The 22,774-nt window shown below is 42.8% G+C and overlaps 1 protein-coding gene across 1 annotated transcript in view; it reads right to left on the bottom strand.

The window, feature by feature from the left end:
• Positions 1–22,774, bottom strand: part of LOC108789090 (mannan-binding lectin serine protease 2-like) — a 39,819-nt gene that overhangs the window by 4,843 nt on the left and 12,202 nt on the right. The window contains exons 3-10 of the mRNA XM_018559020.1: positions 21,326–21,429; positions 13,985–14,210; positions 13,278–13,455; positions 10,051–10,185; positions 7,897–8,090; positions 3,792–3,939; positions 2,604–2,722; positions 574–652 (exon numbers count right to left, since the gene is read on the bottom strand). Coding sequence (XP_018414522.1) covers positions 574–652; positions 2,604–2,722; positions 3,792–3,939; positions 7,897–8,090; positions 10,051–10,185; positions 13,278–13,455; positions 13,985–14,210; positions 21,326–21,429 — 1,183 coding nt within the window. The remainder of the gene's footprint in view (positions 1–573; positions 653–2,603; positions 2,723–3,791; positions 3,940–7,896; positions 8,091–10,050; positions 10,186–13,277; positions 13,456–13,984; positions 14,211–21,325; positions 21,430–22,774) is intronic.

Here is a 22,774-nt window from a genome sequence, read left to right on the forward strand (position 1 = left end):
ACCAGGATGCATGACCGGCAGCATCATTCAACGTGCTTCCTCTGAGCTCGGGCTGCCATTGACAGATCCTCTGGACATCATCATGGCGTCTAAGCTCAGAACACTGAACAGTGCTCACACGTCATGACATGTGCACCGTTCAGTGCAGAAGCAAGTCATGTCCATCACCACAAGAAGATGAAGGACCCATTAGATAGAAGAAAGAAGACCCTTAGATGTTGGCTGTATCTGAATCATCAACGTACAAAAAAATACATAGATGCATTGCAATTTTATTTGTTGACAGTAGCTTCAATGTAGGCTGTGACAGAAGCATCTGAAACTTGAAGTAAAGGGAAATAAAAGCTTTAGCGCAGACTACAGTGATTATTATTATTACATAGTATTTATATAGCGCCAACAGTTTGGGCAGCGCTTTACAATATAAGGAAGACATTACAATCACAATACAATTCAAGACAAGATGGTAAGGAGGGATGGCAGTGATGTACAGTAACCAATAATCTGAGCAAGCATATTTTTGATGAGCACTGTTATTTAATAAATCCAGAAATGTAAGTAAACTGAACTCACGTTCACATTGAGGTATTCGCTTATCCCACTGCCCATCACTACGACACACTGCAGTGAATGAGAGTATATTTCTTCCATTCTACAAATACAAAGTTATAAGATAAGTCATTGTGAGATTCAGTGTGTTTAAAAAATGGCATTGTTAGGATCGTATTATGCGATTACCTGACAGAAGACCATAGAGTTCAAGAGAATATGCCTTCACAAGGAAATACCATATTTTTATCTTTTTTTCTATCCTCATTTCAGTTTTAGGTAAAGCAGGGTAGAATTCAATCCTACTTTATCAGTTCACAGATATAGGGGTAGCAACTTACCTGACTCCCATGGCACCAGGTAGGTTGTACATAAGGCTTGGCTTGATTGTGCCACCACTTCTTGTGCACTGGTGGCATAGAAGTTTTTGGTACTTGTTAGCATCAAGCATTGGTGATTTGATGGGGTAACCATTTTTTTGGATAATGGACATATGTGTATAGGATGCAAAAGAGTCCTACCACACTACTTAGTGGTATGTGCCTATGGTGGGTCCTATAGTGACTGTGGATGGCACGGCTTCAGATCCTCATAGTAAAGTATGTCACCAGCACCCCATGGTTCAATCTTCAAGCAGTGATCGTTTTATTGATGCACACACATCTTGTCACATTGCATGTCATGCCTGATGAAGGGACCCTGAGTGGCCCCGAAACGTTGCAACTATGGTGTGCTGGTGACATACTTTACTATTTATGTGTGTATAGGACTCACAGTCCTGTAGCCTTGAAGACACAAGCCCAATGGTTTGTTTTGGAAAGGACACTTTTATCTGTTTCAAAAGCAACCCTCCAGTAGCAGCCTGTAAAAATCTGGGTTCTAGGTTTGGTAGTAAATAACACATGATATACCAGTTCTAATATTGTAGAGACAATTGCCATTGTGTGTGCCTGTGATGCCCGCTATAACCCTTTTTGTGGCCAGAAGTCACTAAAGCCTAGATGCCCAGACCAATTTTAGTAGCGTCTGTATGCGTTTGTTAACTTGACAATACCTCTGTGTGTAATTTGTTTACCTACATTATTTTTACATTGTCTTTTTAAGGACATATAAAGCTGTTATTTTGGTTCACTTGTTTTAATAACACTTTATTAATTATAAAAATTGGACAAAATGTTTTTAAAAATGTGTTTTTGGTTATTTTACACCTAACAGTTTTGTATTCAGTTTTCCAAAAACGTTTTAAATGTTTCTATTTATTTATTTATAAACTGTAGGGCTTCGAAAAAAAACATGGCCTGCTGGGTTCAGCTGTCTATTTCCTCTCTGGAACTGGCAGGTTGGTTTATAAACAAACTTATGTCAACGCCATAACTGTCTTTCATGGTGATCACATCATCGAGCACCATGCGGATTGGTTACCCATTGTTATTGTAGACAAAACAGCAAGTAAGAGGTAACCTCTCAAAAATAAGTGGAATCCCTTTTAAACATTTGCAACCAAAATGTGTCCCTATTGAAGATTTCTCCTCTGTTTCTGTTCTAGTGACAACTTCATTTTTTGGATTTTCCCTCATGATCAGTCTCGGAAACAATGGTTACAAGGACAAATAGAGAGGGGGAATCTCCCCTGCAGGGACACAGACCGTTATAAAATCTAACCCTTCCATATTCTATCCAAAAGTATAAAGAAGGGTTTGGGCTTTAGATATATAGGGTTATTCATAAAAGGGTGAAGAGTTTGGAGAAGAGAACAATCTAGGACAACATCGCTGAACTGGAAAGTGAGCTGAATTGGAGAAGTCAGCTATTTCGGCCTAGATTGTTCTCTTCTTCTGCCTTCTCCAAACTCTTCACCCTTTTGTGAATAACCCTGATAAACTCGTGTACCTCTTGTAATTACCATTTAGTATGGTATGCAATTTTTAACGGATTATTTTTTAATTAAATTCACTAATTAGCACGCAATGTTGAACCATAATTTTGGTTAGAATGTTCCTTCGTTCACCAGACTTGCCCCAACTTCTTTATAAGTGACCTCTCAATGTACCCACCTCTATGAGCGCATAACCTTTTTCACAAGAAAGCGACAGGCGATCCTTTACAACGTATGTTTTCTGTACAGGCGTAAAATGTCCTCGAGGTGGCGGCACAGGATCAGGACAAGGAAGAGCTAATAATGGACAAGAGCGGAGGAAAAAAAAAAGTGATTTTCTACCCATGAGTTAACCAGCTGCATTGTGACAAGCAGATCTGACAATGAACCGATTGCTTTAAGAGTGAGTAGATAAGTAACAACCTCATTCAAAGAAACAATCTTAACACAAATGTAATTATTGGATTAGAACAAGCACCTCTGTCCGCTCCTGACCTTGGAGCATTTCGTACATAGAAAGGAGCCAGATACTTATCATTAATTACAGTCCAGTGGGCTGGAGAACTGCCAGGAAGCGTGGCCTGCCAGTTAAGTGAATTACACGGATTGTGCGGTTCCTGTGAAAATTCTTTATCCAACCCAACAAGAAAAATAGAAATAACCAGCGTGTTAACAGCAGCCAGCAACCCCCATAAATCATGGAATTTGGTGTCGTAGAGCGGAACTTCTGTTCTCACTTTTCTCTGCTTTGTAGTTGATTTCAATTTAATCTACACAGCTTCACCCCAAAGAATTACAAATGATGAAGCAGTTTTCCGTGTGCGCATACATTTGATTTAGATATACCTTATTTTAGCAGAACAGCCGGAGTTTATTATTTTTCCTTGCATGATTCTGTACTTACAATGTCTTCTAATTCTAGCATCATGTGGTCAGAACAAATACCCCAAAATGTATGGACTTCCCAGCATGCCCTAAAGGTTGAAGTTGTAATGAGCTGTACTGGGCACATTACTGGGCTATGTACACATGGCCGTGTAGGTGAGCGGAACTCAAAATAATGAATGAAGCCAAGGATATTTTTTATCAGTGTTTTCACCCAGGATTCACACATTTTTTTCATTTGAATACAACTTACAATGTACAATTCTTGGCAAGAGTTGTCTGAGTCTTGGGTCAAAACATTAATAAATAGACCCCCTAGTCTGTGAAGTGTGGAGATTGGTGGAGTAACTTCACAGCACTAGTCATGTTAAGTAAAAGCACATATAATATTGCACCACCTGTCCACATCACACTCCGCCCCACGTTAAGTGAATATTCTTTGGTGGAATTAGTTTTTTCTTTATGTCATCATCACTCCTACCTATTACTGTGTACTGGAGGTTCCAGCCTGTGTGATGTCCCGATCCATCAGTTGTGAATACAATGTCTACTTTATTACTCTTTGTGTTGATCTCTGGTGGTAGTTTTTCCCCGCACAGTACAGCAATGTCTTTTCCTTTGGCTTTAATCTGTGAGATGCAAAAAAACATAATTATTATTATTATTATACAGGATTTATATGGCGCCAACAGTTTGCGCAGCACTTTACAATATAAAGAAGACATTACAATCACAATACAATTCAAGACAAGATGGTAAGGAGGGCCCTGCCCCTGAGGGCTTACAATCTAAAAGGGAGGGGCAAGTGATACATGAGGAGGTAGCCGTGTGGGGATGAATTGTTTGAGAACGTGATGATTGAGTGTTTGGTTTGAGGTGGGATAGGCTTCCCTGAAGAGATGAGTCTTAAGGGATCGCCTAAAGGCAGTCAGAGTGGGAGATAGTCGGACAGGTTGGGGTAAAGAATTCATGGGGATACTTGCTTTTATTTTAAACTCTAGGTGGCACTTAAAATCAATTAATTAACATTTAATGCTGACCAGTAAACACTGCAGTCATGCTAACGTCCGTTCACTGGGCTTACCTTTAGGTCCGATTTACACTTATACATTTTATTGTGTTGCTTTACTGCACACAGGTAGTCATGCATTAACAAGCATTGTGTTTAGGCAGGCCATTAATTTAGGCTGCCAATGCAAGCTAAAGGAAGAAAACCGAGCCTGTAACTTATTTGTAATGCAGTCCGGCTTTGTTGGTATTTACTGTATTTGTGCATTTTTATGCAGTTGTTTAATAATATTGTATTGTGCTTTACTGTGTGTTGTGGTAACTCATGGAAAAACATGCATTAATGCTACACATACTGTAGGTGTGAAGACATCCTTAGGCTTTTATCATACCTTTGCAATTTGACATTCATTTTTAAAGTTTTGATGCAGATTTGCTGTGTTGTGCTATTTTTTCTGCCTTACATGTCTGCCCCGGGTTCACTTTAATATGAATTTTAGGCATTTGGGTCTGCTACCTCGTGTTCCCGTGGTGTAGGTTTAGTATGCGCATGCATAATTTCTTTCTATATAATTGCGTTGTCTACAATTGGGCAGACGTAGATTGACGGGTGAAGTTGGGAATACCTTGTGTGCAGACACACATTCAATATTATGGGGTGGGTATTTATAAAACACTCGCAGATCTGTTTGCTTTGTGAATGTCTGAGTTTTAATTTCTCAACACATTGTGATCACTAGATGGAGCTGAGTAGTATTGGCATTTTGTATGCTGTTCACTCTAAGAAAGTTATATAAATACATCCCAAAATAACAGTGGAAAAAATGTCATGGTGGCATGGTGCCCTCAACCAATACAGCATACCAAATGTCCATGGGGATACTGCCACACACCTTACTGGATACCCCTATTATGTAGATGGATGCTGTAGTGAATGCCAGTTGTGTCACAAGGGGGGTGAGGCCCGCACCCGGGAGACACCATTGCAGGGGTGACACCAAAATGACTGACAGTCATTTTGGTGTCACCCCCTCTAAAAAGTCGGGCACTCGGTCATGGACCAAGAGGCGGACAGTGTCAGGAGAGAGGAGGGGGCCTGGCGGCATACCTCATCCCGCCAGGTGAACGTCCCACCTCCTCTCTTTGTCGGCATCCATCACCAAGATGGCCGCCAACAGACGTCAATCAGATGGCCGCGCACGCGCAATGACGACACGGCGGGGTGTCACCCAGTCTAGAGACCTTGTACCACATTTTTGTAAGTGCCTCGGCCTCGGGACACCTCTGGTGAATGCAAAAATCTCTGCATGTATGTAAACAGTAGCAAAGAATCACCAGCACACCAATGGGTAGTGTGTGAACACTCTTGCTTCTTCTTTAATCATGCAAAATGTCGCATCTCTAAGCGCAATGTTTCGGGGCCACGTAGTGTCCAATAATCAGGCTTAACATGCTCAATCAATACAGAGAACCCTGACCAGGTATTTATTTTTGCACCACAAAAATTAAAGGAATTTTCTGGTTCATGTGGTTTATATAGTACATGTGGTTCACTGTGCTTGGGCATTTTGCACTATGGCTTCAGGTCACATTCCTTTTGGATGGGAGGAGTGGCACATTTCTTGGCCTTCGCTGGACAGCTTCTATCGAGTCGTAAATGAAGATTAAACAGTGCACAAACTGGAAAATTACACAAGTCCCCGGGGGAACGCCGTATCAGATAACTGAAGTGTCATAGTTATCAAACGGATTTTTGTGCGCTTATGAAAGTGAAACCTTATCATTGTCATCGGTATCCATAGATCTGCTTTCAGTGCTAAACGGCAAAAACATTTAAGCACATGATGGCCAAGATAAATCTTTAAGAGCTTCCTGGCATTTTCATTTCATTTTAGGTTGAACACAGGAGCTGCAAAAGCAATTTTTTTTCTGTCTCTGCTAGACATTTTATTTCTGGATAAATTCAAGAGGAACTCAAAACAGAAACATTCTGTAGTGGCTGATAAATTAGCTGTTGACATTGTAGAAGAAGTAGACCTTTGAAAATGTGGTACATTTTCTGCCAGAAACAAAGTTTGTGTTGAGATTGTAGAAATGGGCAAAGGACACAGATTGGGTAATAAACTAAAGCAGGATCCATAGGCAGCTATACACGCTTGTCACCTAGCCAGACTTGTGCAATGGAACTTGTAGATCAGCCTTTAAAAAATGTCCATACCACTTCTGAGGCCCCTTTGTGGGTCTCCCTTGAGGTGATAGATTGTAGCCCGGTCGCTATTGATAACCTTCTTTGGTTATTGCCAAAAGATAGACATCACTTATCTAACCCGATTACTCTCCGCTCTCTAAAGCTTTGGGATGCATGTAAATGTTCCAGCGGTTTGCTATCTCCTCACTGTCCACTTCTTTCCTTTCTTAACAAACCGTCCTTTCACCTGGCTTTGATACTCTGCACATCTTCTGACATTGGGTACAGGGTGAGGTGACACGTTTTCATAACTTTACATGACAGAGGGACCTAAATCATTTCAATGACTGCGGGAGGTTTACAAATGACCTACCCCTTGAAACTGTTTCGTTACCTCCAGGTTAAGCACTTTCTCTCCTCCCAAATGCCTGGATACCCCACGTCAGCTACATTTACTCCATTTGAATGTATATGTAAGGACGGACCTCATGCTTCAGGACTGGTCTCACTGTTATATTGAACCTTACTAGCGGGAACCTTCTCTACTCATAAAAAATGTCCATAACCTTGTATAAGCCAGTTTTACAGATTTGGAGTTTGGTACTTTCATATTTAGCAGAAATCGTTGGAATAGTTGCATGGTGACAAATAGAAGGCACTGCTTACACTTTCCTTGAAAGACCTTTTACCACATTTTGTGAGTGACTCTGAGTAATTTATTTATTACACATATTTATATAGTGCCGACAATTTACGCAGTGCACATTCACATCAGTCCCTATCTCACAAGCATACATGCAGGTGCCAATTTACACAGGAGCCAAATAACCTACAAGCATGTCTTTGCATTGTGAGAGGAAACCAGAGTACCTGGAGGAAACCCACACAAGCACAGGGAGAACATGCAAACTCCTTGCAGATAGCAACCTGGTCATGATTCTAACCGGTGCTGCAATACATAAGCGCTAACCACTACGCCACTGTGAAACTGTGCCTATTTGTAAGGTCAGGTGCAGATGTTGGACCAGAAGATCTGGCTCACAATTGGTTACCCAATTCTCATCATGAGTGTGTTCAGGTCAGGGCTCTTTGTAGGCCACATGAGTTCCTCCATACCAAACTGATCAAATCATGTCTTAATACAACTGGTTTAATGTACAGGGGCACAGCGATGCTGAAACAGAAGAGGTCCTTCCCCCAAAGGTTGGCACAGGGTCAGAAGTCCACAAGTGTTGAAAATGTCTTTGTGTGTGTTAGGAGCATTACCATTCCCTTTTCTTGGAAACACCTGAACCCAAAGGGTATTCGCATATGTTTGGCCGTATAGAGCTGATCTAATAACATTATTACAGTCTTTTTTAGACATTCACCATTAACAGCAAGTCCTCACCTGTAAATGGTCATAGGGACACAAGACATCCGGATGTGACTCAACGTCAAAGTGCACGAACCTCAGGAGAACGGAAAAACCCTCTTCTGCCTGGATGGTGTACTTGCAGTTGGTGAGTTTGGGGTAAACACCTGGAAAATCTGGGCTTGTGATGTCACCTGAATTTGTGGTGTACGTCTCATCCTTGCACTGAACTGTGGCAAAGAAATACATTTAAACTGAGATGGTCTTTGGGACCACTAGGACAAAGAACAGTTTATGAGCTCCCTGCTTTAGTCATATACATGTGGAAGAAACAAAAAACTTTGTGTGCCTGCTCCCCTCTTCATGACATAGATGACATAGATGTTAGTAAAGGGGTTGGGCACAGAAAAGCTCGGCTTCCACTGCCTACAATTAATGCAGGAGACAGAAAGAGACAACAAATTATTTATGGGTGTTAGTTTAAGCAGATTATCAAATTTGTTAATGGGTTATACTGATAGCCCTAAACGGCTATTGCTTAAAATATATATATAGTGAGAGATAACTTTATATTTACTTTGACCAGGATTGTTCTGTGCAGCAAAAATAAATAGTGCATGCTTGTTGCAGATCAGCCACTTAACATATTGAAGTCATACAATCAGCATATCCCCAGTGATGAATTAAGGCAAAAAGCCTTCCAGTGCTGTCATTGGCCAATAGTGCTGAGAATCTACTCAGATTTGAAGATGTTCTAATTTAAAAAGCCCAGTTAAATTTCAGTATAATTATTCAGGACAGCGTCCGTGCCAAATAATCCATTGGATAGAAGGGGAAATCCTCCGCACACCTTGCAGCAATCCAGGCCTATGTAGACAATGGTGCTTGTAGTGATGAACACGGATGGCACCGTGCAGACATAATGTAGGAAGAGGAATCACCAGCACTCAGTAGAATAATCCAACATGTCCATTCTTTATGCCCTGATGAAGAGACTCTGCGTGGTCTCGAAACGTTGGCTCTTGTGATTATGTGACGTATATGTCCAATAAATGGACATGTTGGATTATTCTACTGAGTGCTAGTGATTCCTCTTCCTACATCGTGCCCATTAATCCGACACAGGAAAGTAGTTTCACAAATTGTTCCCAAAACCCATCAAATAAACAAAGCTGCAATCTGGTGAAACCAGTATTATATTTTTATTGTACATGTAAAAAGAAAAAGTCGGAATCATTGTAAAATTGTGGGCCGTCGGAGGTGACATAGTTCTTGATGGCAGCCTATGAAGCTTCTGCACTGACTTCCTGCTTGAGGAGGTTTTACTCTTCTACAAAAAACAAAAATAATGTGACGTGTTTGAATTTTCCCACCAGGTAGAGTGATGTGTAACCAGGGCCGGATTTACTCTCTCTGCTGCCCCAAGGCCAGGTTCATCAATGCGCCCTCCTACCCACCGAGATCACTTGTACAAAACAAGCGGCTGCTTCCTCACTGTACATTTACCTCTGCTTGCCCAAAGCAGGGCTAAATGTAGAAAACAACTACCTGCCCGGGGCCGGACTTGCATGTCCCGGGGATCAGGGTATAGGAATTCCACATTCCTGCTGCCCCGAGGCCGGGCCTTGGTTGGCCTTGTGGGAAATCGGTCCCTGCGTGTAACAGTATTTAATTAGACTTATCCTTCCAGGGCAAAGCGAAGAGCAGTGTGCCAGTCACAGTAACAATTAACAGTCAGTCATATCCCTATCAGGACAGAGCCATTAAAAGAATGAAAGTAATTGGTTGGTTGCTGAGGGTTACTAAAATATACACCATTCCCTTTGTGTTATTACTTCTCATAGTGAAATATCAACACTGCCTCTGCTATGCTGATATTCCAAGCAGTGTTGTCAGCCCCGCCTTAGTTCTCCCCTGCTGGATTACAAAACACTCACCCTCTACTCATCTCCATAACATAATAAAGGTTCTGTAGTTCAACAGGGGAGGACTGGGCAGGGCTGACAGCACTGCTTTTTAATGAAAGTAAACTTAAATAATATTCCCTGAACACTTGCTTAATACATTATCAATATCTTCCCTGTTTAGGGCATGTTCTGCTGGTGAAGTTGAGAATTAGTTGATGTGAGAATGTTGGCAGGTATGGCACTGAAGATGAATCAGTCATTCCTTATAGGCCTGTAGACCTACCTATGCAGGTTTTCCTGTCTGTGTGTAGAATGAAGCCAGGTCGGCAGCTGCAATAATATCCACCAATGTGATTGTGACAGTAGTGGTCACACGTGTCCTCCTCGTCCTCGTTCTGCTTCACACACTCATTTATATCTGAATGGGAGGACACAGAGAGGTTAGACGTTAGAGCACAATATACCATGATTCCTGCCATATAATTATGTCAACCGTTGATGTGTTTCCAGCATTTCTGGAAATTCTGTAGAGAAAAAGTTATATTTGAAGATTTTTCTCCCCTATATTTATTACTTGCAATGTTCTTACTATGTGCTCAAGGGTCAGTCTGTCCAGGAGACATGTTTCAGGTGGAGTGTGGTGGTGTTCTGACTCTGGCCCCTTCCTCCTTAGAGCTTTTGTTGTGCCCATTAGTCCCTTTGCATTGTCTATAATATATCATTATTTAAACTGTATGCGAAGCCACATATTTTTTCTGCTTTGGATAGAGCAGAGAAGTGTTAAAACTCCTAACAGGCTATATTTGATGTCTATCTCCCTTTGGAGAGATTTCTCTTTACTTCCTTTAGTGGCGACACAGCCAAAAAATGAGAGGAAATCTCTTCCTATCGTTTTCTCTCTCAGTGATAATGGTCGCCAGGACAAATAGAGAAGGTACATTTCTCCAACGGGGGCACACAGCAATAAAAGCTTGACAAGGGGTTCTAATTCCTTCACTTCATGCCCCATGAGATAAGAAATCTGCACCTGAATTATGGATACCGCCGGAACTTGTTAATAAAGCATTCCTATAGCTGCTCTACTTCCCGCACTACGGGACACATCAAGGTTGATGAAGATGATGGCTCTTCTATATCTTCAGAAGTTTTCACCTTTTCTTCCACACCCTGGTGAGCCTGTATTGCCTTTCACTGTTTTGATCTATGTTAGTATATTTGAGAATTACATAGTTGCTGCTACTTAGGTGGACTTACCTACTGCTACCTACTACTACAAAGCGTAGTTTCTATATCTTCCCAACAGCAGATCACACTTATGCTACAGCTCTCACTGCATTAACCCCTTAAGGACCAATGATGGAGTTATTCCATCATGGTTGTCCGTGCCATAAGGACCCATGACGGAATAATTCCATCATGGGTCCTTAAAGGAGAAACTATGGGGTTAGGGCTTTTCCCCATAGTTCTCTGAAGGGTAACGGGTGGACACAAACTAGCGTCCTCCCGTCACCCAAAGCTCAGTATACCGCGAACTGCAGCTTGCGGTATACTGAGACGCCGCAGCTGAAACGGATCCCGACAATTATGTCTGGATCCGCCCAGCTGCATTAAAGACAGCTGGCTCTGCCTATCTAGAGGCAGAGCCAGCTGTACCCGCCCCTCCCCCATCCGTTCCGCCAGTCAGCGCTGGAGGATCGGACATGGGGGGGGAGAATCCAGTAAAAAGCACTCACCTCATAATTCTCCTTTAAGGGGTTTAAGCTTCGGTCATGACCTAAAATTAGCCCCAGATCGCTTATAGCAAATTAAAGCCCTTTTTGTCCTTTAAAAAACAGTATATAATATGTATTGTTGCAATAAATGAGAAAGACGGTTGAACAGAAACATAGCAAAAATTGCTTTGGTCCTTAACTGAAAGACGAGCATCTGAAGCTTGGTCCTTAAAGGAGAACTATGAGGTGAGTGATTTTCACTCCTCCTCATAGTTCGAGCCGACATGTGACAATGAGACTGTCACACGTCGGTTCAAAAGATCGGGAAGTGAACACATACCATCGCTCGCCCACTTTTCGATCCTGTCCATGCAGAGAGCAGTGACTGTCACTCACGGCTCCCTGCAGGGATTCCTCCCTCCCTGCTCTGATCCTCCAGCGCTGACTGGCGGAATGGACTGGGGGAGGGGGCGGGTACAGCTGGCTCTGCCTCTAGATAGGCAGAGCCAGCTGTCAATCACGCAGCTGGGTGGATCCAGACAGTAATGTCAAGGTCCATTCCGGCTGCGGCGGTCTCAGTATACCGCGAGCTGTAGCTCGCTATATACTGAGCTTTGGGTGACGGGAGGATGCTAGTTTATGCCCTCCCGTGACCCTGAGGAGAACTATGGGGGAAAACACTGACCCCATAGTTCTCCTTTAAGGGGTTAAAGAACTTCTTTATGCCTAAAGTAAACTTGTTTGCAAATTTTATAAATTCTAGCATTGGGGACAGCACAATGGCGAATCCACAGTACAATTTATAGTAGAGCAGCTTGACTGACTTGGTTGTTAACTGTGGGCTTCTTGCTCTAATACAGTGGTTCTCAACCTGTGGGTCGCGACCAAAAAGTGGGTAGCAACCCACAGTTGAGGGGGTCCCCACGTGCCTTGTGCTGCTCTAGGTAAGAGGCTCCTCAGCCTCCTCCTAGCGTGGCAGTGTCAGTTCTACTAGATGGTGCTGCAGCATCAGCGACCGGAGAGGATCAGAGAGAGGGCAGCAGGCAGGAGTGAGGGGAGGTGAGTGCTTGGGCACCATAGAGCCCGCACTGGGCACCACAGAGCCTGCACTGGGCACCACAGAGAGTCCCACTAGCCACCTGAGAGCCCGCATAGCCTCCCGAGAGCCCACATAGATACTAGTATTGGTGCATCCCTAAATTTTACGGTTGGGGGTCACCACAACTTGGAAAATGTTACCAAGGGGTGCCCGGCCCTAGAAAGGTTGAGAACCACTGCTCTAATAGATGAAGTGATTAGAGACCAACTAGAAGAAGAAAAAAAAACCTGTACAGAATATAGAAAGTATTGTAGATGTATCAACTGTAAATAGTGACATCTACAGGCTAGAAGTATGAACACACCACACCTCCTGGACAGTTGGCACCAGACAAGTGTCACCCCTGGAAGATTTACCCTCACCCCTTGTTTTGCTGTCAACTGTAACATTTTAGATTTCCTATCACTTTCTGCTTTGGTGACAATGGTCACCAGGACCAGTAGCGAGGATCCATCTAGTGGGGACACAGACAACAAATAAAGCTTTACAGAGGGTCTAACCCTTCCACACACCAACTAAAAATAAAAACGTTTTGGCTATATACTTTGGTATGAATCACATCGAGGTCTTTGTCATTGCAGAGGCTTTCTTATTTTATAAGGTGGAGAGTTCCTTTGAATATAAAATAAAAGATATGCCTTGGCCCGAACTAACATGACATGTTTCCGAACCAGTTGGGGTACTTCGGTGTTACCTTACCTTCAGCCATATAGAAAGCCTCGAAGCCGGCTAATTCCTTCTCATTGGAGTAGTCGCTTCGAAATGTTACCGTCATCTTATTGTCCAGGGAGTAGAAGGCCGTGTCTCCGGGGGCTTTCTCTGTGTCAGTAGACTCCGTACCGCAGAAATGAGCCACCTCCTTCCCCTGGGAAGTGAGCTGTGAATACGTATGGTAGTGACAGTTGGTTATGTGTGACATGAAAATATTCATGTCTATTTATAAAAATAAAAACATTTCTATTTTTTGTAAGACAGCCCCAAATTATCAATTTAGCAACTTATTGGACCAATAAACAACAACACAAATGCCTCCGCATTGCAGACTTCTCATAGTACTCTTTAGGCCCAGATGGGTAACTGTCTTCAAGATCCCTTTGAGAACATATGTGACTTACCATTGTTGACTCTGTCACAATATGCTGCACGCATATTAAAAGTGATCTCGGTAACATCGCGGGGATCACTTGTATTAAAATAAAACACCAGCTTCCCAGCTGTACATTTAGCCCTGCTTGCCTGAAGCAGGGCTAAATGTAAAAACATAAATACCTACCCGGTGGCTGTGCCGCCCCTCTATTCCCTGCTGCCCCAAGGCCCGGCTTTGGTGGCCTTGTGGGAAATCCAACCCTGCATACACTGATACATTAGTATGTCCCTTTGATAAGATCAGTTCCTTGGGAATGTACCTTGACATAGTCGTATTCACACATGTAAGACAGCTCCAGGTTGAAGTGGGTAAAGTAGATTTTGATGCGATGTCCCTCGGGGACTTGGATGTCCCAGTTCAGATTCTGTTCATTAGGGTACGGCTTTGGAAACCGAGGAGAAGCAATCCTTCCATGCAGTCCGGTCAGTTGTATGCAATATGCATGTTGGAGGATTACGATACCGATGATTAGAAGATGCCAGAGTCTGCAGGACAAAGAAATTCGGTAATAGTTTATTCTACTTATGAGGGATGAAAAATAGTGATAAAAATATGGACGTGGTACCAGACAAATTCCAGACTGTTCATAAACATTTACAGCTGATGTACACTGAGTGGCCAGATTATTATGACCACCCCATCAGTACTTCGTTGGGCCGAGATGGTGAAAGGTAATGCGAGGAATCTGACACGGCACTGTTGTCCTTCTGTTGTCTTGTACCAGTCTTGCCCCTCCCCCGTTCTGCCCTAACATTGACTAGTCGCTGACGGCCACAATTCGCACGTTCAGACCCAGATTTTCGGCTGACAGTCCGGTCTTTAAACACTTTAACAACAGCTGCTCTTGAACATTTAACGAATTCTGCTGTTTTGCTGATACTCGCTCCATGGCTCCGAGCGCCAACAATCATCCCACATTCAAAGGCTGTTAAATCGCGTTGTTTCCCCGTATCTTCAGAAACAAATCAGTTCTACTGTCGTGGTAAACAACCTGCTTCCCTATGTATAATGGTCTGGCCCTCTAGCAACTTCAGCGCCAAATTATAGCTAATTTGCCTACAAACGTCAGGTGGTCATAATAATCTGGCCACTCAGTGTAAATGCATCTTTAGACATTGGGGTGAATTACTTGGGGAGCTATAACATGTGCAGCCTCTGAGGCTGAGGGTGACGAATCTGGTTTATTTTAGACTAATATGAACACTCACTACAACTGAGGTGAGTGATAGAAGACTTGGGAGCCAGAGTGACTGCAAATGTAGGTAATTGTTTTAGGAATTAACCACTGCTAGAGATGCCACAGCCCTAAGTAACTTCCGGCAAATGCAAGAGGTGAGCAAAGAGTCCCAACAAGTCTAAACCTTTCTATGCACCCCAGGAGATGAGAGGTAACTAGCTGCCTGTGATCTGCAAACACAGTTTGGAGTAGGTGGATATTTAAAGCTTTAAAGTGTATACTGGTCACCAAGCCAATTAGACGCCAAGCGTCTAATTGCGTGTTAGAGTTGGCAGTAGAACCTTGGTCAGTTGCTTTTTTATAATAAAGGAAACTTCTAGAGAGAAAAATATGAAGACTCCCATCGCTGACCTCTCTTTCTGCTAGTTGCCTGACTGACATACTGATCTGATGGCTCCAGTCCTCCAACCACTGGTCTAGAGCAATTATAAATGTGGTCAGATATCACAGCCTGCAGTGCGGGTTTCTTATAAGGTTTTGGGAACCCACGTACCTCATGTTGTCTGTCCTCTGTTTTTCTTCCTCTGTTTTCTGCTACCACCGGCTGTTTGCTGTCACTCTACCTTTGGTCAGTGTCACAATCTCAGGAGGCCAGTGACCTGCATAGGTTGTCATTTGTTTGGAATAGGGCTTACTGTGTTTACATGTGTGCCTGTGATGTCAAATCCAAAAAGTGTGTTCACTTTCAGGAAATCCAGTTTTTAAATAGTCAGGCTAAAAAAAAAAAGACATGAGTCCATCGACTTCAACCTATAGGGAAAAAAACACAGAAACCTCCATAAAAAGAACCCTATGCCCACAGTCATCCATAGTTGACCCAGAGGATAAAGATAAACCTCAGTCAAAAGTCACTCTTTTTTTTAAGTTATGAAAGGCTGCCAAAGCTGTTTAAAGGAGAACTATGAGGTGAGTGCTTTTCACTCAGCCTCATAGTTCTAGCCGACCTGTGACAATGAGACTGCCACAGGTCGGCTCAGTAGATCGGGAGGTGAGCGAATACATACCGGCGTTCGCTCACCTGCCGATCCTGTCACGGCTCTAAGGACGGTAGTTTGTGTCCTCCCGTTACCCTAAGGTTAACTATGGGGAAAAGACTTAAAGTGACATTAAACCCTCAGATTTTTTAACATAAACCAATACTGTAATGTGTACCTTACTGTAATCCATGGTAGTTTCCCTTCTCTTTGCTGCTCTTCCTTTTAAATCCTCATGTCTTCTTATGCTTGGGGAGAACTTCCCTTTGCAGCTCAGTGCCTCTTCCTGTAGTGCTGGCTCAGGTTGTGAACCTATACGCAGACACCATGTATCCATTCCAGTCACAAGGCAGTCTGCTGAAAAATAGAAGTTCTGCCCAGCATGAGAACAGATACAGATTTAAAAGGAAGAGCAGCAAAGAGAAGGGAAACAACCATGGATTACAGTAAGGCGCACATTACAGTATTGTTTTATGTTAAAAAATCTGAGGGTTTAATGTCACTTTAACCCCATAGTTCTCCTTTAAAGCAGAACCAGCCACTTTTTCCAGAAAGTATCCTTTATATAACTAAAGGCGATCTGGACTGAACCTTATGAAAAAAGGGAAGTATATGAAAATATAATCAGTACTGAAAACAGAGAATGTTCTTCAGGTTCTCCAAATATCTTTGAGTATGCACGAATGTCAGGAGATTTAATTCATCAATCAAATGTTTCTTTGTAAAGAAGGAACATCACAATGTTTCCGCATAAGAATCTCCTTTGTAGTTCACATAAGTCAGTGAGTGTGTTTTGTTGGTTTATGCCTTGAAGGAAGCAACACGTTTCTTTGATTTTATCAGTATAGACTTGGAAAGGGCGAGCCACAGGTTTTCAAAGAGTCCCAGCCTGCTAGCGGAGGGTTCCAGTATGGACACAGGTGCCCCAGCAGTGTCTTAGTATTCCAACGCTTGATAAACACAAACACACACACAGCCATGTGTCCTGAGCCAAACACTCCTCACAGACACAGACTGACTGGCATCCTGTTCCTTTTTAGCACACCCTCTGGCTGGTGGGTTAACCCTTTCATTAGCAGAACTGGCTGTAGTCAGGGATGGAGGCTCTGTCCCACCCAAAAATCTCTCTGACCCTCCGGAGTCCAGGACCCCATGTATAAATAACAACTCTGGGAAGACTGCCTAGCAGTTTCCCTTACAAGTCCGACCCGGAAACCCCTCCCCCTGCTTGGCGAGATCCCTGAATACAAGGTGACCTTAAAGGGACCACCACCTAAACAAGGGAGGGATGTACTGCCCTTCCAGGACCCATTACTTTTACACCACCTTAAAAAAAAGTCCAGCACAATACCCCGGAATAATATGTACAATCACATTTGTGTGATTTCCTTGGAAGAAAATATGCTACAATAATTCTCAAAACCATCATATTCAGATTCATTGTAATGCAGCTTTGGTAAGATTCCAAGAGTAAAATCTCTGCAATAGAATACAATACTTTAGCATAATAAATCACCTTCTCTTCTGGAAGGGCACGAAGCATATAGATATATATCTTGGGTAAAGCTCTTTATATTATGTATTACAGTAAAGCAATTGTATCCCAAGATACATACCAGATGCGAACTTGAAACATACAGTGTGAATGTTCAAGAGGAGAAGATATTTGATGTTGCAGGGTATTGCTGAGAAATAATCAGCAAAACATGATGTCTATCCTGAAAAAGTAATATAGCCATTTATAGTGCCAGATAGGGATGCAGCGATACCAAGTACCGTACTCGGTACAAGTACAGATACTTTTCCAGCTCCAAGACTAGAATTTGTAAGGAGAACACGGAGCTCCTGAGATTTGTACATCTCTGTTTTATTGTATGATTTGTTTTTTATAAACATATATATTCGGGATGCACTGATACCTGTTTTGCAAGTACAGGTACTGATTAGGGATGCACAGATACTTTTCGAGTACCAGTGCAGACACTTGGCATTTTCAGGAGAACTCCCAGGGTAGCAGCGGTTGCAGCTGGGACCGGGCTCTGGCGCTCCACCACTGTCCTGAAATCATTAGTCTGTATTGTTTTAGAAAAACTGTCACATGACAATAAACAAAAATGTATCAGTACTCGTACTTGTAAGTACTCGGCAAGTACCAGTACTCGTACTCGCAAAACTGGTATCTGTGCATCCCTTTATTTATATTTATAAAAACAAAATCGTACATTAAAACCGAGATGTACAAATCCCAGGAGCTCCGTGTGCTCCTTACAAATGACAGCGGCCTCCTAATTTTTTAATTTTTCTCTAGTGTAGTCTTGGAGCTCAAAAGTATCTGTACTTGTACTCGTACTTGTACCGAGTACTGTACTTGGTATCTGTGCAACCCTAGCTGATACATGTCCAAGACCTCACAGATACAAGTACTGATACATTTTTGTTTATTGTCATGTGACAGTTTTTCTAAAACAATACAGACAAATGATTTCAGGACAGTGGTGGAGCGCCAGAGCCAGGTCCCAGATGCAACCTCTGCAACCCTGGTAGTTCTCATGAAAATGCCAAGTATCGGCACTGGTACCTGAACTGGTATCGGTGCATCCCTAGTGCCAGAGGTACATCACCCAGATGAACAGTAGAAGTATCCATGAAATATGAACATCACCAGTCCAGTTGTCAAATGGGTTTGATAATATCACTTTTATATATTTGCTCATAGTGAACAAACCTCACCTGAAGGTGATTTTTTTTTTTTGCAAGCATCTAGAAGGAGGTTTTTGAAAATGACCATTGGCTAAAAAGTCTCACATTGATAGAAGTAATAGAAGAGCAGGGTGTTATAGATTTTGAAATCACTGGGTCCTCCAAAACCAATGCAATAAAATCCATTTAATGTACTTTTTTCTAAATATATTAATTTGATAAACATTGGAGCAAATATGCAACAAAAAAAAAACTATACATTTTGCATCTACAGGGGCTCTGCTTTTAGAAAATAGAATATTGTTTGGGGGTTTTAAGTCATTTTCTAGACAAAAAGTTAGATTTTAACAAATGAAACAAATTACAAATTACATTTAGATTTGAAACAAATGGGAAAAATTAAAAAAAATTGCTCTGGTCCTGAAGTGGTTAAACCCAGGCGGATGGAAACTTCCTGTATGTAGAAATGTATTGCGTAAATTATGGTACAATGAAGTAGAAATGGAACCATCCAGGTCTTCCTCAATAATGAAACTTCTCAGATCATATTTGTGAACGGGTAAACAACGCGATGTAACAGCCTTTGAACGTGGGATGATTGTTGGCGCTCGGAGCCATGGAGCGAGTATCAGCAAAACAGCAGAATTTGTTAAATGTTCAAGAGCAGCTCATTGTTAAAGTGTTTAAAGGCCGGACTGTCAGCCGAAAATCTGGGTCTGAGCGTGCGAATTGTGGCCGTCAGCGACTAGTTAATGTTAGGGCAGAACGGAGAGTGGCAAGACTGGTACAAGACAACAGAAGGGCAACAGTGCCGTGTCAGATTCCTCGAGTCACCTTTCAACATCTCGTGGAGTCACGAGGCGGCCCAACAAAGTACTGATGATGTGGTCATAATAATCTGGCCACTCAGTGTATATAACCAAGCCAAAGTGAAGGGAGCTGAACGCCGTTCGGCTATTCACTTCAGCCGTGTACGGCTGATTTCAGCCATACATCGGCTGGCGTTGGCTTCCTTCGGTTCAGGCGAACATGCTCAGCATGTTCGGCCGAGCCGAAGTAAAGAACATGTTCGACTCGGCCGATCTAACGTCTGGATGGGCTGAGCCGCATGCACGGCAGTTCACTCGAGTGAATAGCCGCATTTGGCTATTGGAGGTAGCGAGCAAAATAAAACATCTTTTACAAAATGGCACGGGGTCCCCCTCTCAAACCATACCAGGTGCTTTAGGTCTGGTAGAAATGTTAGCTGGGACCCCAAGTTAAAAAGTAAAAAAAAAGTGCGTGGGGTTGCCCCAAAAGTCATACCAGGATCTTTAGGTCTGGTAGGAATTTTAAGGGGCAACTCCACCACCCAAAAATGGGGGTGGGGGAAACGTGGGGTCCCCCCTAACATTCCCAACCAGATATATGTTTCTAGGTGCATCTTTGCAGTGGTTATATGTTGGACACGTGTCATGTATGCCTGATCCTCAATGTCCAGGGATACAAGACATACTATATGATAGGCAGCTTCTTTTTTTTTCCCGTGACACTACATTACGTGGATTGAAATGTTACTGTTTAGATCAATAAAGGAATACTGTCATCTATCTGTTGGTTTCCTTGACAACTGGTGGAATGCTCTCAAAGCATATGTTTTAGATCTCAGTAATACTGTTTACTGTTTGTTTTCAACAAATATACTAACAATCAAGGGCTTTGACAACAGTGGGTCGCCTTTCCAAGTATATACTGATAAAATCAATGACATCATTTTGCTTCCTTTAGGCATTTAGCGTCAAAATCCGCTCACGTACTTATGTAAACTACAACAGAGATTCTTCTGTGAAAGTGTTGTGATGTTTCCCTCTTTACAAAGAGACATTTGATTTCTGAATTGAATTGCCTGACGTTCCTTTGGGTGTCTACTCAGAGATATTTGGAGAACTTGTTTATTTCTACTGCATGGAAGATGTGGAAACTTGAAGAACATCCTCTGTTATGAGTACTGGTCATAATTTCAGGTACTTCCCCTTTTTCACGAGGTTCCATCACGGTTGCCTTTAGTTATAAAAGAGGTTCTGTCTGGAAAACGTGGCTTATTGTTTTTAACAATGTTGCCTTGAACTATTGGTTCTTTCCAGTACTTTCCAGTTACAATACAATTGTCTCTAGAAATCTGGAGTTACTTAGCTGAGTTTTATTTGTTTTAAAATTAAATTTTTGTTATTTTATACTTTTGATCCAGAACAACAACAGCAAACCCATCATGTCCCTGTTTAGATTTGTAGACTTATCTGCACCGAAGGGCACTGACTTTTCTTTAAAATCTTGTCCTAAAAACATCTTGGACCACACCATTTATTGACCAAGGAATACTGTATGTTCACCATGTTATATTATGCAGCAGGTGGGGCGGGGGGGGGGGGGGGGTTGGGATGGGCCCACAACTTTCAAAGGAGAACTCAGGGAAGAATAATTCTTAACCCCTTTGCAGTGGGGCTACCCTCCGCACTGCAAGGGTTAAGTATATTTTTGTGTTGTTATATTTTATTTAGGGGTGGGGGGGGGGGGGGGGGGGGGGGGGGCTTTGGTAAATCAATGTATCATGTACTTGGCCATTGCATATACCCAGTTCGTTCCCTATTAGTTCATTCCTCCCAGCAGTAGGTGGTGTTCTCAATTGCCACCAACAGCCTGGCAATGCTACCTATCTTTAACAAAAGTCAGCTTCTGCAGCAAACACATGGTGGTCGGGGCACTGCTCCTACGGCCACCTCTCACACTGCAGATATCCAGCTGAGACTCAAGTGCCTAGGCGCAATCACACATCAAGAAGTACACCGCTAGTTGTTTCCTTTTCAAAGATTTGTATTTAGTTTGAAATAAAGCACAAGAGGTATGCAATATACGCAAGAAGTATACAATATTTGATAGGAAACAAGTGTGTTTTCATTTGGTGGTTGGGATACAATGTCAGCAATACTGTTAGGGAAGGAGCGAAGTCTCCCTGTTTGCTGGATTGGACCCCAATAGCAGGTAACAAAGCCAGAAGAAGAGCCCAGGCTGAGGTACAAGATAGGGTGATCCAAAATGCGTTGTCAGAATACAGTCCGGGTCGAAGCAGGCAGCGAGTATCATAAACGGTGAGCATGCCAAGAGTCGATAACCAGGAGATCCAAATAGCAGGGAAGGGAGGCAGGAGACAGGAAACAGTAAATGAGGCATCGTAGCTGCTTTGGGAATGGCAGAATAACTCAACAACAAGTCTTGGCTCTAGCTGGGATTTAAACCCAGTAGGGGCCAGCGACGCCCCCGTTGTCTGGGCAACCAGGAAGCCACAGGTCCCCGCGAACCAATGGGACTGCTGGGAGAGAAGGAGTGCTCGCAAGGCCCTCACCGGCAATGACCAGCACCCACAGCGACTAAGAAGCCACGGCAGTGCCACATGTGCACGTCACGCACGCATGTCATGCATGAGCTCATGTGCACACCTGCAGCCTGCCGCCGGGCACCAATTCACCCTAGGAAGGAACCTACGATCTCCGTCGCACCCGCCGGACCCCAGGTAAGAGGGCACCCCCTGGTCCAATGACAAATACATGGTGATAGTGTTATTTATGATATAATTTTTATTCATCTTCCTTTAGTACGGAAAAGAGGTTTAAAATATGATCCAGGACCGGTTTTGAAGTTTAAATATACCTTATGCTGTTTTATGTCACATTGGCTATATAAAGGTAATCTGAGACCTGTCCAGTCATACCCCAGATTTATCTGTGATTTGCTATTTTAATTCCAAGATGGTTACTGCTCTGTATTGGACCTTGCTGTTGCGATTTAATTATATTAAAGGGTAAGACGGTTGCGTTTACTGTCAAGGTGAATACAGGTCAGTTTATATCTTCCCTCTTATCCCCTTATATTTTATGGGGTTTAAAATTCATGTTACATGTGGTAGACTTCAACTAAGTGTTCCCTTCTGTGATATATTTGTAGGAGCCTGGCACATTTTGGGTGCTGCATTTTGGTGGTGGACCCTGCTTCCTCCATGACTCCCTATAGCCATTGCATTAGGGTCCGTTGGGACATAATGGGCTCTTGAGAAACTATATGAGAAACTATATGATGGTAGATTCGGGGGGGGGGGGGGGGGGGG

The sequence above is a fragment of the Nanorana parkeri genome, unplaced genomic scaffold, assembly GCF_000935625.1.
Source record: "Nanorana parkeri isolate BGI_ZX_2015 unplaced genomic scaffold, ASM93562v1 scaffold376, whole genome shotgun sequence".
NCBI lineage: Eukaryota > Metazoa > Chordata > Amphibia > Anura > Dicroglossidae > Nanorana > Nanorana parkeri.